This window comes from Leuciscus leuciscus (genome assembly GCF_965113295.1).
Source record: "Leuciscus leuciscus genome assembly, chromosome: 7".
In the NCBI taxonomy this organism is placed as follows: domain Eukaryota; kingdom Metazoa; phylum Chordata; class Actinopteri; order Cypriniformes; family Leuciscidae; genus Leuciscus; species Leuciscus leuciscus.
In genome coordinates this window covers 10,833,512-10,851,213 of record NC_138731.1, presented here as the reverse complement: position 1 = coordinate 10,851,213, position 17,702 = coordinate 10,833,512, and the positions used below count along the sequence as shown (strand labels likewise).

At 37.2% G+C, this 17,702-nt stretch overlaps 2 protein-coding genes and 1 long non-coding RNA gene across 5 annotated transcripts in view; 2 read left to right on the top strand and 1 right to left on the bottom strand.

Annotated features, from left to right (window-relative positions):
• The first annotated feature begins 203 nt into the window (after positions 1-203).
• On the top strand, positions 204-8,217 carry pdk1 (pyruvate dehydrogenase kinase, isozyme 1). Its single transcript, XM_082176227.1, has 11 exons — positions 204-939; positions 1,409-1,550; positions 1,640-1,711; positions 2,824-3,008; positions 3,251-3,346; positions 3,861-3,938; positions 4,060-4,136; positions 4,318-4,416; positions 5,744-5,854; positions 6,151-6,264; positions 7,244-8,217. The coding sequence occupies exons 1-11, from the start codon at positions 831-833 to the stop codon at positions 7,382-7,384; spliced, it is 1,224 nt and encodes a 407-aa protein (XP_082032353.1). The 5' UTR covers positions 204-830; the 3' UTR covers positions 7,385-8,217.
• A 1,908-nt stretch (positions 8,218-10,125) lies between these two features.
• The window catches only part of ppp1r9ala (protein phosphatase 1 regulatory subunit 9A-like A), a 55,159-nt gene continuing 47,582 nt past the window's right edge, over positions 10,126-17,702 (bottom strand). The window contains exons 16-20 of one of the 3 annotated variants that reach the window (XM_082176038.1): positions 16,453-16,651; positions 15,099-15,143; positions 13,132-13,248; positions 12,587-12,775; positions 10,126-11,660 (exon numbers count right to left, since the gene is read on the bottom strand). In XM_082176038.1, the coding sequence (XP_082032164.1) occupies positions 11,502-11,660; positions 12,587-12,775; positions 13,132-13,248; positions 15,099-15,143; positions 16,453-16,651 (709 nt within the window). In that variant the 3' untranslated portion in view covers positions 10,126-11,501. The remainder of the gene's footprint in view (positions 11,661-12,586; positions 12,776-13,131; positions 13,249-15,098; positions 15,144-16,452; positions 16,652-17,702) is intronic. The other 2 variants (XM_082176039.1, XM_082176040.1) reach the window with 2 other exon arrangements.
• LOC309503590 lies at positions 13,211-13,732 on the top strand. Its single transcript, XR_014207761.1, has 2 exons — positions 13,211-13,448; positions 13,485-13,732. It is a non-coding gene; the product is annotated as an uncharacterized lncRNA (long non-coding RNA).

Sequence of the window (17,702 nt, the reverse complement as noted above, 5' to 3'; positions counted from 1 at the left end):
ACGTTTCCTGTCAGATGTCAAAACTTCAAAACTTTTAGAATGTCTTTAAGATGTTTATGATTGTATGTAAAACTGACATCTTAAAGACGTCTATCAGATGTTAGTAAACAGCATTTGCTTTCCTAATGAAGTGATCTATAACAGACATCTTGCAGACGTACGTGTGCTTACTAGGGAACGGCGCAGACAGTCACGTGATTCAGCGACTCCCACAACGCGGAAGTAAACAGAGTGGACGCGCTGTGCGTTAATGAAACATCTATGTCAGTGCAGCATTAACGCGAGGCAACGTGTTTACAGCAACCTGGCCAAACAAATAGACAATCAAGAAAACAGGTCAGAGATTACGGCTTTTTTCAGGGTGTGTTTTCCTCGGAGCTCAGCCGGTGTTGTTTAGTGTGTGTCTTGCGGTCAGAGGCCCAGTGTGCGCAGATGCTCCTGCGTATCAGATGAGCTCACACACACACACACACGCTGCTGGAGTGCTTATCTGTCTTCACACACGTCAAGCATTACTCCGGGATTACCTGCATGTGTAGGGCCATCATATAGTGTGTGCAATGCCATTACCGAGCAATACAGGACTGCATTTTCTACAGAGTGGAACTGCATTTTCCAGACAGCCCTGGATAAACCCGGATCACTGATTCTGAATGAGTGAACTGACGATGCATGTGCGAACATGACTGACATTCAACTTTACACCACGAGAAACAAGTACACAGTCTTCTGCTGACTATATTTTGGACAAAAAAAATATGAGTTAAGAAAACCAACTGGACACATTTATCTAGATTTTCTGAAGAACTAAAACAGCAAAAGACGTCAATATGAGAATCTTCAGGACCTTGATGAAAGCTGCTTCTATTTCCAAGCAAATCGACTTTTACTCCAGATTCTCGCCTTCTCCTCTCTCTATGAAACAGTTCATAGATTTTGGTAAGTCTGGAATCAAGTGGATACAATTTAATATGTGAAAAGAACAGTAAAGTATCAGACACGATCCAATCCTACAGTGGAGTAGAATCGAGAGACAACAAAAACAAAAGTTTGAATATGTAAACAACTGTAATCCCTGTTCTATTTTTGTAATTTTAAGTAGATTAGAATAGAATGATAGATGGGAAAAGTATCAAGTGATGATGGTATTTGATATAAATAACAATAATTTTACAGATATACTAGGTATTGTTGGATTACCATATCTATATAGCTTTATATCATGGTGTTTACATTGCATTAGGCAGGGGTTCTCTGGGCCCCTTGTTCAGTTTATTGGACCCCCAAGTGCCCATAACTCTGGGAATCCTGTACTCAGTCCCACCTTTATCAATTAAATGGTGAAATCACCAAATGATGATTATGTTCTCATAGTTTTCTGTCTTTCTGTACACATTTTTCTCTTCAGGTTCAGAGAATGCGTGCGAGAAAACGTCATTCACGTTTCTAAGGCAGGAGCTGCCTGTCAGGCTGGCAAATATTTTGAAGGAAATCGATTTATTGCCTGATAACCTACTGAGAACTCCTTCAGTGCACCTGGTGCAGAGCTGGTCAGTGCGAATACATGCGTGTAGTGCTATTATTGAGATAAGATTGCATGTTTGAGTTAAATTTTTTTGGTTGTGTTGCATCTCTGCAGGTACATGCAAAGTTTCCAGGATATACTTGAGTTCAAGGACAGGAATATGGATGATCAAACGGTCACACAAGAGTAAGAGATGCATCAAAAACCCTGCAGTAGAGGTCTTCTCTGGTCCTAAGATCTGTACCTGACCCCAATCATTTCACACCCAAACCCGACGTGCATAGTGGAATTTAAAAAGAGACAAACCGCATAAAGTTATGACAGAGTCCGCACCCAAATCAAAAATATATTTCCAAATTTAAAGATGAGTGGTGACTTTTTCAACCGAGTATGACCAATTAGAAACACACAGGGCGATATGACCAAAATCTTATCAGTAATTTTATTTGCAAGGAAATTTATATTTATGTTAATATTAATAAGCACTCATTGTTAAATGAGTGTTTAGTTGGAGCTGCTGCATGCACCAATGTCAAGAAGGGATTGATTATTTACAGAGAATTTACAGAGAAGTGGGGATAATAATAATGTTGAACGACAATGTTGAAAACAAAAGGTTGGCATATTTTAAAGTCCCCCAGTGGTGAAAATCCAGCTTGTAATGTTGTTGATATGTCTATATGGTGTTTTTAATATGCTTTAAGACAAACCATGTGTAAATTCATAAGTCGACACCATTGCTGAGTATTTTCTCCTTAAAACTGCAGTGAACCAAAGACAGTCTCAAAAACACGCTTTGATATCGCTGGTGTTTCTGACGTCACAAACTACCTTGTAACCAATCAGATCAACGTGTGATCGTCAATCAGTGGATCTCTGAGCTGTGTGAGTGAGTGGAGGCGGGGCTCATTTGCATATTCACAGAACCGCGTATACTAAATAGGGCGAGGGTGTCGAGTTAATTCAAGCAATGTAACTCGATGAAGAAATTGCTTAAATATGTCATTTTGGTGATCAAAGATGAGTTTTAAGGGATAAAATGGTTGACTACAGGGGGACTTTAAAGAATTTGTCAGTAAAAGCACATTTATATTAGATTATAAACATTATTTATTCCCAAAGGGGGAAATTCGCACAATACATTTATTTAAAATATTTTTTTTTATACAAACGTTTTGGACCGACCCGAACCCTCCCAGGTCTAAGTGGACCCGTGAAGACCTCTACCTTCCAGCTCTGCTTGTGCTTACAAACACACACACTTTTACACACATAAACACACGCCTCTGTTGTTTTAGCTTCACAGATGCTGTGATTAAGATCAGAAACCGCCACAATGACGTAGTTCCCACCATGGCTCAAGGAGTGGTGGAGTACAAGGAGACCTACGGCACCGACCCAATCACCAGCCAGAACATGCAGTACTTCCTGGACCGCTTCTACATGAGCAGGATTTCAATCAGAATGCTCCTGAACCAGCACAGTGAGACACACACACACTCTTCTAGTGCTGTAGTTTATAATAGGGGCCATTATGGACAGCAGAAATGTAAAGTCAGTTGAATGGGATCCTGGAACGTTCACTCGTAGTGTAGTTTGGATTAGCGACTGGCATGTTTACGAGTTTCACAGCCATCAGTGCCCCACATTTCTGAATCTCATTCATTGATCGCCACCCTTTTATGTCAATATGTCAATAACATGATGATGTCTGTGTGTTTTCAGCTCTTCTGTTTGGGGGAAAAGTGCGTGTCAATCCTGCTCATCCCAAACAGATCGGCAGCATTGACCCAAACTGTCTCGTCACTGATGTGGTCAAAGGTGACCGCGATTTTTCTTTCATATAAACATTTTGCAATAGTTAAAACATTTTATTTGCGGGGTAACGACTCAAATAATCATGAATTAAATTGAGTAAAGCAAATGCTACCGTGATGGATGAATACTCAAATGTAGGAATACAATTTAGATAATATCATTTTTATACAGCAACTAATAAAAATCTCATGAGAAACATCACTGAGAATTGAAATTTGCCTGATTGTTATGAAAATAATATCATTGCAAAAAAACGAAATAGTCCTAAATTAGACTTGTTCAATCAAATAGATGTGATCTTTCAGTTTTGGCAAGATACCATGGCATAACATGATATATATATATAAATATACATTGTAGACTTCTTTAAGAAAATCTAGTAAATTTTTTTGTATTTTGAGATGAAATTTGATCAAAATGTCTTGCAACCACCCAAATATATACATATATATCATTCAATATATGTACAAATCTACTTTTCTAATCAACATTTAAACATTTTCCTTTTCCTTTTTAGATGCGTATGAAAATGCCCAAAACTTGTGTGACCGGTATTACATGAGCTCACCTGAGGTAGTACTGGAAGAATTTAATGGTAACTCTCTGCTGCACACACATTCCTTCACTTGAAGTCATGTGACTGCATTCATGATCGGTAAATCCATCAGCATTCGGCACTGATGATCGGAAGTGTGACTCATGTGTTTCCTCTGCAGTTAAAGGACCGGATAAACCCATTGTTGTGGTGTATGTGCCGTCTCATCTGTACCACATGGTGTTTGAGCTCTGTAAGGTGCTGTACATCGTTTTTCACCTCGGAAGTGTTGATGTATACAATCATCTGTAGTTCTGAGTGAAGTATAAGAATTGAGTTGAGCGGCGCTACTTATGCCTGGTTTCCTGTGGTGTGAATGGCTTTGCTCTTTAGATGTGCAGCAGTGCTGAGCTATAAATATGTTGTGTGACTCCTGCAGAATGCCATGCGCGCTACCATGGAACTTTATGAAGATGCAATGGAATATCCCCCGGTGCACATCCAGATCGTCCTCGGACACGAAGACTTGACCGTCAAGGTACGGACAGACTGGCTGTGCTCAAATCTGTGGTAACGCCTCACCTCGACTTATTAAAGGAGTAGTTCACTTCAGAATTATAACATTTCCTGATAATTTACTCTTCCTCACGTCATCCAAGATGTTCATGTATTTCTTTCTTCAGTTGAAAAGAAATTAAGGTTTTTGAGGAAAATATTCTAGGATTTTTCTCCATAATAGTGACTTTAGAGTCCAAATGTGAGTTTCAGTGCAGCTTCAAAGTCTCTAAACGATCCCAGCTGAGGAATAAGAGTCTTAAAGCTGAACAGCCAGTTAGAGTCAATCACTTCTTAGACCTTCTTCGTAAGTCCAGGAAATTCCTCACATATTTCATCCAAACATTACCATCCAAAATCTGGTGTCAGTACTTTTTTTAGTACTTTAATTTGGCAAGTATGTATTAAATTGTTCAAAAGTGACAGTAAATGCTTTTTAAAAGGTTACAATAGATTTTTATTTTAAATAAATACTGTTCTTTTGAACTTTCTGTGCATTAAAATATATTTTTTCACAAAAATATAAAGCAGCCATTGATTTTCAACATTGATAATAATCAGAAGTGTTTCTTGATCATCAAATCATCATATTAGAATGATTTCTGAAGGATCATGTGACACTGAAGACTGGATAATGATGCTGAATATTACATTTCACAATTATTAATATAATTATTTCGTTAAAACGATGAGTGCATTTAACTCACCAGTTCAATTATACAACAGTACACTAAATAAGAAGTTAATATTGTGTTATATGTTAGACATAATATTGTCTGTTTTTGCTCAGTTTTACCAACGAGTTTTGCCAGAACTGTGGTGTGTCTTCCAAACAACACACAGCAGTGTTTCATCACTGAATGAATCCATGTTTTCAACTAACAGGGTGAACAAAGGAGCCATTCAAAAGAGCCATTTACTTCATTCATGAATGAATCAGCTGAATGTATGAATGACATTTACCGCCACCTACTGGCAGTTTTAGTTTCTTATTTAGAGTCTCATTTCATTAAAAACAACAACAAAAAAACACATTTCCATATTAAGAAAAACCTACTAAAGGGATAGCTCACCCAAAATTCTGTCATCAGTTATGATTCATGTTCTTTTGCGGAACATAAAGATATTTTAGTTTTGGTCACCATTGACTTCCATTGTATCTTCTTTTATGTTTCACAGAAGAAAGTCAGTCGTACAGATTTGAGGGTGCACTTATTGACAGAATCCTTGATCGCTGATTGGCTATTAAACAGTAAAAACTAAGTTTAATGTGATTGATGATCACAGACTCTCATCTTGCTCTGTCATAGGTCAGTGATCGTGGAGGCGGAGTTCCACTGAGGAAGATTGACAGGTTGTTCACGTACACCTACTCCACTGCTCCTCGTCCTCAGATGGACACGTCTCGAGCCACTCCTCTGGTCAGTATGACACATCACTGAAATATGAACACATAACCCAGTCCGCAATCTTTCAGGTTCATGTTTAATGGTTAGAAAGTTATGGATGTAGGACATTCGAGCCTGCGTTTCTTGATCTCGTTCCCCCTCTCTTGCCTTCATTATTTCAACTTTTCGATCAATAAAAATGGTAAATGCATTGTTTTGAATGACATATTTCCTGTACAGTCTTAAATGAGATGTTGAAGCACCCACTATATGTTTATTAAGAGTAAAAGTTTGCTGTGTTGATGGCATGTGTTGTGTCGTGGTCTCAGGCTGGCTTTGGTTACGGGCTGCCCCTCTCCAAACTTTACGCCCGATATTTCCAGGGTGACCTGAAGCTCTACTCTATGGAGGGATTCGGCACAGATGCCGTCATTTACATTAGAGTGAGTAACTCTTAAAAACTGTATTTCATCCACTCAAAATTATATACTTATTTTCATTATTATTATTATTACAGAAAATGAATTCTATTTTAAGTCCATTCAGATGCTTTGCATTTCTTGTTAATTATGAAATATGAAATTTTTTACTGTAATGCAAAAAAACAATTCTCATCACAGTAATATGGGGGGAAAAACAAAAACATAGTTTTACAGTAATGAGAATTTAATGTGAAAAATATCTTGACACATTACACTGATAATTTGAAACGTTTAATTGTCACAATCTAAAATAGATTTTTTATATATATATATATATATAAATATTGCATTTATTATAAACACTAATTATAAAATGATTATTATTTAGATTATAAAAATATATATTCACTACCATTCAATAGTTTGGGGTTGGTAAGATTCACTTTTTTTTATTATAAGAAATTAATGTTTTATTCAGCAAGGATGCATTCAATTGATCTAAAGTGACAGTAAAGACATTTACTAACATATTGTTACAAAAATATTTCTATTCATCAAAGAATACTGAAAAAATATCAAGCAGTACAACAGTTTTTTAACACTGGATGATTTCTGAAGAATCATGTGACACTGAAGACTGGAATAATTTATATAGAAATAAAAAGAAAACAATTCAAAATAGAAAAGTTATTTTAAATATTAACATTTGACAATATTGCTGTTTTACTGTATTTTTTATCAAATAATTGCAGCCTTGGTGACCATAAGTGACTTCTTTCAGGGAAAAAAAATTCTAACCAACCCCAAACATTTTAATGGATCACGTATGATAAAAATAATACTTATTATTATTAAAATAATTACAATTTAAGAACTGGACATGTTTTTGTTAGGTTCACCCACATGACCAGCTTTTTTTTCTGAAATAAGAGTGGTTGATTTCTTTTCTTTTTCACTCCTGAATTCCATTCATAATAACGTGTTGTCTTGATTCCTGAAGGCTTTGTCCACCGAGTCCATCGAGAGGCTTCCCGTTTACAACAAATCCGCCTGGAAACATTACAAAACCATCCACGAGGCCGACGACTGGTGTGTTCCCAGCAAAGAACCCAAAGACATGACCACCTTCCGCAGCACCTAAACTCGTCCCGAACCCTGTACCTTCAGCGGATCTTCCCTTCATCTGTCTGCTAGTGTTGAAGAATCAGAATCATACCAGTGTTAGAAGTTAGCACAGGTGTTGCTAGTGCCATCACATCCCAGATAGACCATAATGCAGTTGCTGTTCTGGTGTATGTTGAGTGTGTATTACTTTTGAGTGAGATCCAGTGTGCGTTTTCTTGCTTCTATATATTTGAATGTGTAAGTCAGTATTTATTATCCATCATCATGAGATGGACTGTAATGTTGATCATTATTTAAAATGTTGGCACCAGCATAATTGGGACTTTACATTCCACACACAGTCCCACGTGTTACGTTGTTTTCAGAGACGATCGAAAGGTCAAAAAAAAAAGATGTTTTTTTTTTTTTTTTTTTTAAGAAACTTGAGTGTAGCGTGAATAGTTTAAAGTGTTAAATGCTTCTCACCACCAGAAAATGTTCAGCTTCTTCAGCCAAGTAACAATTCAGGCACTTAAGTGACAAAACGCATGTTTGTGTGAATCGTGTGCTTCTCTTGATGGGTTTAAACCAGTGTTAAGCTGTTTGAAACTCACTCTGTTCAATAAAGGACTGAGTTTAACTCCAGTGGCCTCTACTGGAGACGGACAGGAACTGCAGCCTCATTTCAAATGGATTGTACGCTTTAAAATGTCTGTCATTGCTCTTCCCTGCACATGCTATTCTCATAATATCGAACTTTTTTAGCCACTTTTGCAATAACTTAGTCAACGATTGATTTGAGGATTTTTAGTGGATGTGAAGTCAGTTCATGCAGGTTTTATTACAGAGTAACTAAAAATTAATCACATACCACAGTGTCAGAATGCATTTTTCTTTTTTCAATATTTTAAAGGTTTATGTTTTTATTCTTATTTAATATTCTTATTTGTCATGTTTTCATGAGACCCGTCTTGTGTTCAGACAGAGCACATTGCATTAGCATGCACTTTTGGGGCCTGCATCTGAATCTTTTTTTTAAAGTTGCCAGCCAGCACCAGCACCAGCACCAGATCATTTTCTTAAGTTTCATGGCCCCCAGAATATTTTGGTGCATATAATATAACCCCCCCAAAAAATAAAAACGAGCCTCTGCTTTTTTTCTTATATCAACACTAGAATGTGGGAAAGTTTTATAAAAAAAAAATAAACATTATGAACAAAAAGCTGAGAAAATCATGGTTTTGCCTAAAACTATGTATTTTATTTTATTTTATTTTATTTTTTTCTTACCTATGGAAGTCAATGGGGTCCATCAACTGTTTGGTTACAGACATTCTTCAAAATATCTTGTTCAGCAGAAGAAAGAAATTTGTACAGGGTTGAAACAACTTGTGGGTGAGTAAATGATGACAATTTTCATTTTTAAGTGAACTATCCTTTTAAATTCAGGGTAGGTGATTTGTTCCAGAAAGATTATTTGTTATGCTGGTTGAAATTCTCTTCACATCCTGCTAGCAATCACAAAGTGGTCTAAATGTATATATATATATATATATATATATATATATATATATATATATATATCGTCTATGTAAGGCGTAGGACCCTAAAATGTTCGTCCAATCATTGCATTGGGTCTGAATTTTCACACCAGCTATCGCAGACATCACACGTCATCAGAGCACTTCATGCTATGCAGAGTTAGACAGATGTTAGTCACCGAGAGCCACAAACGAAACCGCAGCCGTCTTTTACAGTTCCTCCTGAACCAAACAACCAGTTTATGCTGCGTTCACACCATAACTACTGTAATCTGGAAGAGATGGAAACCCATGACGTCATACTCGGAGCGACTCAAATTTATGCTTTTCGATGGCAACACTATCAACACCGAAATAATTCTACAGCAGTCAGGTGGTACAGAAGCTCTTTAAAGGTGCAGTGTGTGATTTTAGCAGCATCTAGTGGTGAGGTTACGAATTGCAACCATAAAAAGTTACGGTGGCCGACAGGAAAAGATGTCGTCGTCTGAGACAGCAGAGAGTAGCCAGTTCAGCAATGAGGTAAATAAAGAAGATAAATAAAGAAATGATGTTTACTTTATTATTCAGTAAAACGATATGTTATTGCAAATATTATTGTTACTTGTTCATCATTGTGTCAGTGTTTTATTCGCTGACTTTAGCTAGCTTCTTTGCACGAAGAACAACATAGTGACGAAACGCGCTCTGTAGAGCAGTTTGTCCGTTTAGGGCCACTGTAGAAACATGGCGGAGCAAAATGGCCATTTCAATGTAAGGGGATCCGCGGTGTGTGTAGATAGAAATCGCTCATTCTAAGGTAATAAAAACACAACGGTTCATTATGTAAGGCCTTTATACACCACTGAAATCATAGTTATGTATGTTATATTGCATTTCTGTCAACAGATCCTCCTAAGTATAACATAATGCACTTTTAAGTTGTTTATGTTCATTATTATTGTAATGTTATGTGCTTTGAGACATGAGGTAGATTAACGCCGTCTCTCGTGACGCTTTTGTTTGCTCCTGCTGTACGTGTTCATGTGTTTTAAAGGTGTGGCTTTGGAAACTCTGAAGGAGGGTGTGATCTTATGCTTTCAAAGCTAACTCGCTAAATTGCTAGCCTCTCCAAAATTGCCTACCCTACCTTTAATAGGTAACTGAGCTGTGACTGAAAAGGCTTTCTAAATATTACGATATGAAAACTGTTTTATACTGTAAAAGAAACCGCATTTTGGATTGAACACACACAATCTTTTCTACGAGAGGTGAAAGCATTTATTTTGCAGTTTATGCGCTTTGTACCAGATAGAAAGCTTGATTTTGTCTTACAGTCTTTGTGTCCAAAATCATCTATTTTACAAGGTAGAAAAATATAACCACAGGACACAGAATCATGATGACATGAGCACAGGTGGCAAGCTTACAATCATGATAATCCAGTATTCATTACATCCTTTGTTATTAGTATAATTCAATCTGGGTGATGGTAGCTAACAAAACGATGCTATATTTTGTAACAATTAAGTATTTTTGCACCATATCCATAACATAAAAAGCAGTAACCGTCCAAATAAAAACAACCAACAGTATGAATTTATCAAGATTAGATGTACAAACACCTTTCACTGAGTTTCACTCTCTGCTTTTCAGAATTAGCAAAATGGTTTTAACCAACAAGCTATTCTACTTAGTAGAAAATGTGTACAAAAGTTAATGTCTTTTCCTTAAAGCTATGCTAATAGTCGTGTATAAAATATTTCATTTGTACATTTATAAACCATGTTCCCCTTTGTTATAGTAAAAAATATAGTGCTCAATATCACTCGACTGTACAAGGTTCCAGCAAAAAGTACTAAAAATACAACATGAAATCTTTTTAAAAGCACTATCCGTGCCACAATGTTAGTGGCGAAGTTGTGAAAATAGGCATCTAAATATTTATATATCCCTTAGTGAGTGTTTTTAAAGCCCATAGAGTGGTTTCATAAAATACAATTAAAACTAATAAAAGTTTTGGTCTGCTATACATTGGACAGCCATATTCATTCTCTCACAAGCTAGCCTAATAGAAAAATCATGGCAAAAAATCATTTTCTTAATCAGTATTTTGTCTTGATTTCATATTCTCTGAAAAGAACGAATTTTTTTTTCTTCTGAGAATATCAATTAAATGTATTTTTCTTCACTGGCAAATTAACAAAATGTAACTAAATTTAGTTAGCTTCTTATGAATTTATCTTGCTTTAGGAGGTTTTTTATGGTAAAAAGACAAAAATGCTGTTTAAAAAATATTTTTTTTTAACAGTGAAGGCAACAGGCCCAAAAATGGGTAGAGTCTGTAAACGCTTTTCTTATTAAATTCACTACCTCTAAATGAACATGTATATTCTGCTCATATTTGCGTGTGAAGATGTTCTCATAAGCAGCTTCATTAGTGTTTACGCACAGGTTATTACTGACCGTACTCCGAATGTGAGGATATTCACTGACAGTGACTCCTTTAGAACGGCTCGTGTGTGTGTGTGTGGGTGTGTGTGTTGAAGGAAGTGGTCCCAGTCTGCCGCTGGAGTGTGCCGAACATGAAGGAAAGTAGATGAAGAGAAGAAAGCGTGGCACTGGACATCATCTTCAGCAGAGCGAGTCAGTGCTGGCGGGCAGGCGTCCGCTGCGTCTGGCCTCTTTCTCCCGCTTTTCCCGCTGTTTCTCCATCTTCTCCTGCGCTTTCTTCATCTCCTTCAGCTTCTTCTTGATGATGGCGCGATCATTCTGACTGGACACACCCAGAGCCTGTGGGAGAGCGTTTCAAAAACACACAAGCGTATCAGCAGACGACAGTGGCATTGAGGCCTTTACGGCTGGCGATATACAATTAAGCACCGTCTTTAATGTTGCAGTGATATTAATGCATATTTTAAATCTGGAGAGCTGCATTTTGAAATAAAAAGAAAGTGTACCAGACCTTCACTGGCAAGCACAGCTGTCAATCATGACGTTACACCCCGTTTTAATAGCATCAAATAATTAAACTAAAACCAAACTTATTGGAAAAACGAACACTTGAACATACGCCAACATGATAACTACCTAAAATGCCAAAAAAACAAAAGTGTAATTGCATTTTTTTATTTGACTCGCGTCCCATTGGATTACATGGAGAGGGTTTGGTTTATGAGCTATACTGTAGCCAGCCACCAGGGGGAGATCTTTATAAAAGATTGTGCTTTCCTTTTTGCATTCATATCATAGACTGTGAAGCCAAAATATGCCTGAAATAATTTCATGTCACTATTGTTAAGGGTGGGCGATATACTGGTTAAAGGGATAGTTCACCCAAAAATTTAAATTAGCCCATGATTTACTCACCCTGAAGTCATCCTAGGTGTATATGACATTCTTCTTTCAGACCAATACAATCTGAGTTATATTAAAAAAAATGTCCTGGCTCTTCCAAGCTTTATAATGGGTATATTTTTTTGGAAGTCCATTAAAGCATATGGGTAACCTAACAGTTGTTGGACCCCATTGACTTCCATAGTATTTTTTAAAAATTTTTCCTACTATGGAAGTCAATGGGGACCAGCAACTCAGACATTCTTCAAAATATCTTCTTTTGTGTTCAGCAGAATTTATATTTTTGGGTGAACTATCCCTTTAAGATCAGATAAGAAACAGTTCTGACATCATATCCTCCTCTGAGCGCTCCGCCCGCTCACCTTGAGTCTGTCACTGTCCAGGTTCAGGAGCTGGTGTCCATCGATGGCCTGTGTGCTGAACTCAGGTGTGTACTGATCCATGTTCATACCCATCAGCCAATGACACACCTGCTGGGACGTCCAATCAGAGACCGGACGGGTCTGCCAGTGATATTCCTTCCCTCCAGAGCAAGGCTCCTCGTCCAGCATCTAACACACACACACACCAGATTTCAATAACATTTTCATCCCAAATTCTAATACCATAATGCAAAAAACACACAGCATGTGTTTTGGATGGAATGAATGCTATCCGCTTATGTTCACGCGACATGCATCCGATCCTCTCGTCATGCAAAACAAACACTACTGACGACAGACACATGAAATGAAACGGGGATCGCCATCAGCACACGCATGCAGCGCTTCAGAGTAAAAATAACTTTAACTCAGGAACTCCGCGAGCGAAGGGGCGGGGGACCGAGACAATACTTGACCTTCCAGGGGACCCTTTATACGCCACAGGAAAGCCATGCAAACGAACGTGACGTCTGATCTGCACTCACCTCGCTGGAGGAGAAGGTTAGTGTATGAGAGCGGCCCGACAGGTTGGGCTCCACCACCAGCCCAGAAAAATCTGAAGCAGGACTGCTATGGTTCGAATCATCTAGCACTGACAAACTCTGGAACGGGCACAGAAAGCAGGATTTGTTATCCAAACACAAAGACTGGGGGATATTCAGCTCTTTACGCCTAGAGAATGAGCTGATGCACAGCCGCAGAGCATCTCATAATCAATTAAGATTACTAAAACACAAACACATGCTGATTGTACATAATATGCTGCATGTGTGTGTGTGTGTGTGTGTGTGTGTGTGTGTGTGTGTGTGTGTGTGTGTGTGTGTGTGTGTATGTACAGCACATTATTTACCGTATCATCATTTCTGTCGTACAATAATTCAAATGATCTCAGAAGTACTGGGATAAAAGTTTATTGTATCAATTAAATCACCAGTAGGTGGCGACAAATGACTTATAAATGTTTTTATCGTTGAATCATTCATTCAAGAGATTCATTTAAAAATGCTGATTCATCCAGTAATGAAACAAGTGGAGTCATTATGAGTGAATCATTGAATCATTCATTCTAACTGATTTTTTCCCACATTAGACTACATCAATTAACATTTTGTCAGAACCTCTAGTAAATGATACATTATTTTAGTTTAGTTGTCTGTTCAGAATTGTGGGAGAATCATGATCTCTATTTGAAACAAAAAATGTTTTTGATTCTCAGTTTATCCAGAATCGTGCAGCTCTACTTGTTACTGGTTTCTTGAATCGATTAGATTCCAATTCACAAGCTTTGATTAATTCAGTTTTGATATTGATTAATTTGGTTATACTGTATATCAGCTACAGTACATAATATAATATATAAAATATCAACCCACTAATGCTGTGAACTAGACAGGAAACCCTGTCCGTCGGTACATTACAATAATATTAAAGGTTAAAATTAGCAAGAGTCCAAATTATTCAATTGTTTGTTTTTTTATTATATATAATTAAAACTGAGTTGTATACAAACATTTAAAACTGCACATAAGGCAGTTTTTATCTTAACTTCTTTTAATTAAATTATTATGTTTCTATAATCCATTTGTTCAAATATAAACATTCAAACAATGGTTGTTTTCCTGAAAGATTTATTTGACAGCTTGAGTAAAAATATAATGAATATGCAAAATAATGCATATATTTATTACAATTCTCCTCTCTAGTTATTTTTGTACAGCTAACTAATCGAGATATGGTCATTGAATGGCTTTTCTGAGGTAAATGTAACATTACTCAGCATTGTTTACAAGCTGTTTTATAGACGTCTTTCTGCGGATGAAACAGCGATTACATGAGACATTTCAGTATTTATATTATTCATTTATGTTTATTTCATGCTATAACTAGTAGTAAAGATGTTATGTGCTGCTTGAAGAGCGACTAAACCACATATGTTTGAATTTCGTGATAAAATTGACTTTGTTTCTTATCAAAAGTAACTTTTTTTCATGCGTCAACAGAATCGATCTTGGGATTTAAGAATCAATATCGGCTCATCAAAATGAAAGTAGTCAATATTTTCAACCCAGCCCTATTAATATTGCATTACATCGCCCAACTCATATCGGTCAATCCCCACTTACCTACAACTACAACATAACAGCACATACTAAACCAGATAAGCAGCGTAATGCATCTACAAGCAACAATGTTGTTTTAATGACAACAGAAGCCTGTATTTGGAGGCTGGAAAAATAATCATTTGAGAAAAAAAAAAAGAGTGATTGTACAAATAAATCAGATTAAATAATAAGCAGCATCATGCATCTAGTGCACTGCAATCAGAACAAACACACACACACTAATGTGATTCTACAACTATTAATGCTAGACACTAGGTTTGATATTCAGCTAGAATTTCACTACATTGCTAGATTCAATTTGAGCGTCTATAAGAGAAAATATACTGTACCAAATCTAAGGATCGACTGAACAGAGAAGACCAGGAGAGGTTTGTCTGTTCGGGGGGAGAGGGGTTAATAATATGACATCACTGTCCCAAACACGCTTCAGCCGGAGGCGGTTCAAAGTCATATTCTGAGCACACGCACGCGTCCGGTTATTGATCACATCCACATGCCTGCAGACTTCATCCCAGAACACTTTGACACTGCTTCTCCTTTGCATCTCACAATTGAAAACAAACTGAACCAAGTCCAGCTGGATGCCAGATATTTGTTGTTTGTTGTTTAGTTTTAGTCGTGTGTTGTTAGAAAGCTGGTTAGTTCTCCCAGTTTTTTTTGGTTTTGTTTTTAAGAAAGGATGCATTAAATTCATCAAATGTGACAGTAAATACTTTTACATTATTCCAAAATATTTATATATTTCAGATTATATTCATCAAAGAATTCTGAAAAAAATATATATCGTAGTTTCTATAAAGATATGAAGCAGCACAACTGTTTTTAACATTGATAATAATCATAATTGTTTCTTGAGCATCAAATCATCATCTTAGAATGATCATGTGACACTGAAGACTGGAGTAATGATGATGAAAATTCAGGTTTGATCACAGGAATAAATTACATTTTACTATATATTCAAATAGAAAACAGTTCTTATAGTATTTCACAATATTACTGTATTTTTGCTCAAATAAATGCAGCCTTGGTGAGCAGAAGAGACTTCTTTCAAAAACATGAAAATATCTTACCAAACCCAAACTTGTGAACAGTATGTAGATGATGGACATTTTTAAAGAATATGAATCATATGATACACTTTGGTGTCCCTTGACTTAAAAAAGCCTTAAATGCACAGATCTCATGTTTTTGTTGTGAGAAGCATTAAAGAGAAGCATAAACTATTTTATAACATGATTAACTTAGCATGAATACTATTTAGTATTAAAAACTAGGCTTAATTTGATCAATTTTGCTTGATTTTTAAGCTTGTTTAACGTTTATTGCTCGAAATGAACACAAAAAACAGCTCATATAATACTTCTAAAATCTATTTGTGAAATGTGCCACATATGTGTTAGATTTGATATATTAAGACATTTTGATTTACATATTATTTAGCCCTGAAACTACAAGGATCAATAAATTAAGTAATGATACCAGATAGTGATGTCAGAATTCACACTCCAAGAAAGATAACTGTTTTATAAATGGTGTCAAATTCCCATATAAAAACTCAGTCAATTAATAGTCATTATGTTTCGAAGATCTATAACAGTTCTGAATTAGTTTTAATCCGTGCAAGCGAATCAAATTCAGGTTTCTTGCGCAGAACGGCCCCGTGAGAGAAGAAGTTCTCACCTTGTTCTTGGAGTTGTGTGTGTGTTCGCTGGCTTCTGCAGTGGTGTATGGGAGACTGCTGGTGGAGGACGACGGCTCTCGGTCTCGCTCTTTGTCCTTCTCTCCAAACCAGGAGAAGGGCATGCAGGTGGGGATGGAGGTCATGGACTCTGAGGGGGAGACTCGCATCCCGGACTCCTCCAGTAACTCAGCTGAACCCCTGCAACACCAAGACCAGACATGAGAAGAGCCAATACACATACAGCCAATACAGTGTTGGCAGTGACATAAAGTTTGTGTTTAGCTTCAGTTGTTGTGGTGCTGATTCACAATGTTTCAAGTTTATTGTGAACAGATGCATTTTAAATAATTGCAAAATGCTTCTTAAGCCAATTTTTTAAAACTTTTTCAAAACCCAAATTTCCCTGTTTTGGCCATTTCACTAATCATATCATCAGCATATGGGAAAGCGTGAACAAGTATCACTCTGTAATTCTGATTGGATTATCAAAGCAAACTATTAAAGGTTCCCTTCCAACCAATGTGTTCTTGTGTTTGCAAAGGTTACTTTCAAACAAAGACGTGCAGCCATCATCGCCTTGCATGTGTGGAAATAGTTGCAAAGAATATTGGACCTGAAAGAACTTTGGTGAAGACTTCTGGACCACGGCCTGGACTCAAGAAGGACGGCAAAGAAGCCACTTCTCTCCAAGAAAATCATCAAGGACAGACTGAAATTCAGCAGGAGGTACAAGGATTGGACAGCGGAAGACTGGTGCAATGTTATTTCCTCTGATGAAGCCCCCTTTCGACTGCTTGGGACATCTGGAAAATCAACTATCCGGAGAAGAGGAGGTGAACGCTACCATGAGTCTGGTGTCGTGCCAACAGAGAAGCATCCTGAGACCGTCCATGTGTAGGGGTTGCTTTTCATCCAAGGCAGCGGCAAATCTGCCCCAAAACACTCCCATGAATAAAGAATGGTCTCAAAACGTCCAGCGTGAGCAGCTTCTCCCAACGGTCCAAGAGCAATCTGGTTATAAGTGCATTTTCCAGCATGATGGAGCGCCATGTCACAACAAGGCAAGAGGGATAATGAAGTGCCTCAGAGATCATTACATTTAAATGTTTGATCCGTAGCCAGACAACTCCACGGATCTTAATCCCATAGAGAACGTGTGGTCCGTCCTCAAAAGGCGAGTGGACAAGCAGAAGTGATCAGATTGCACTGATAAAGCAAGGATGGATCGCCATCAGTCAGGATTTGGCCC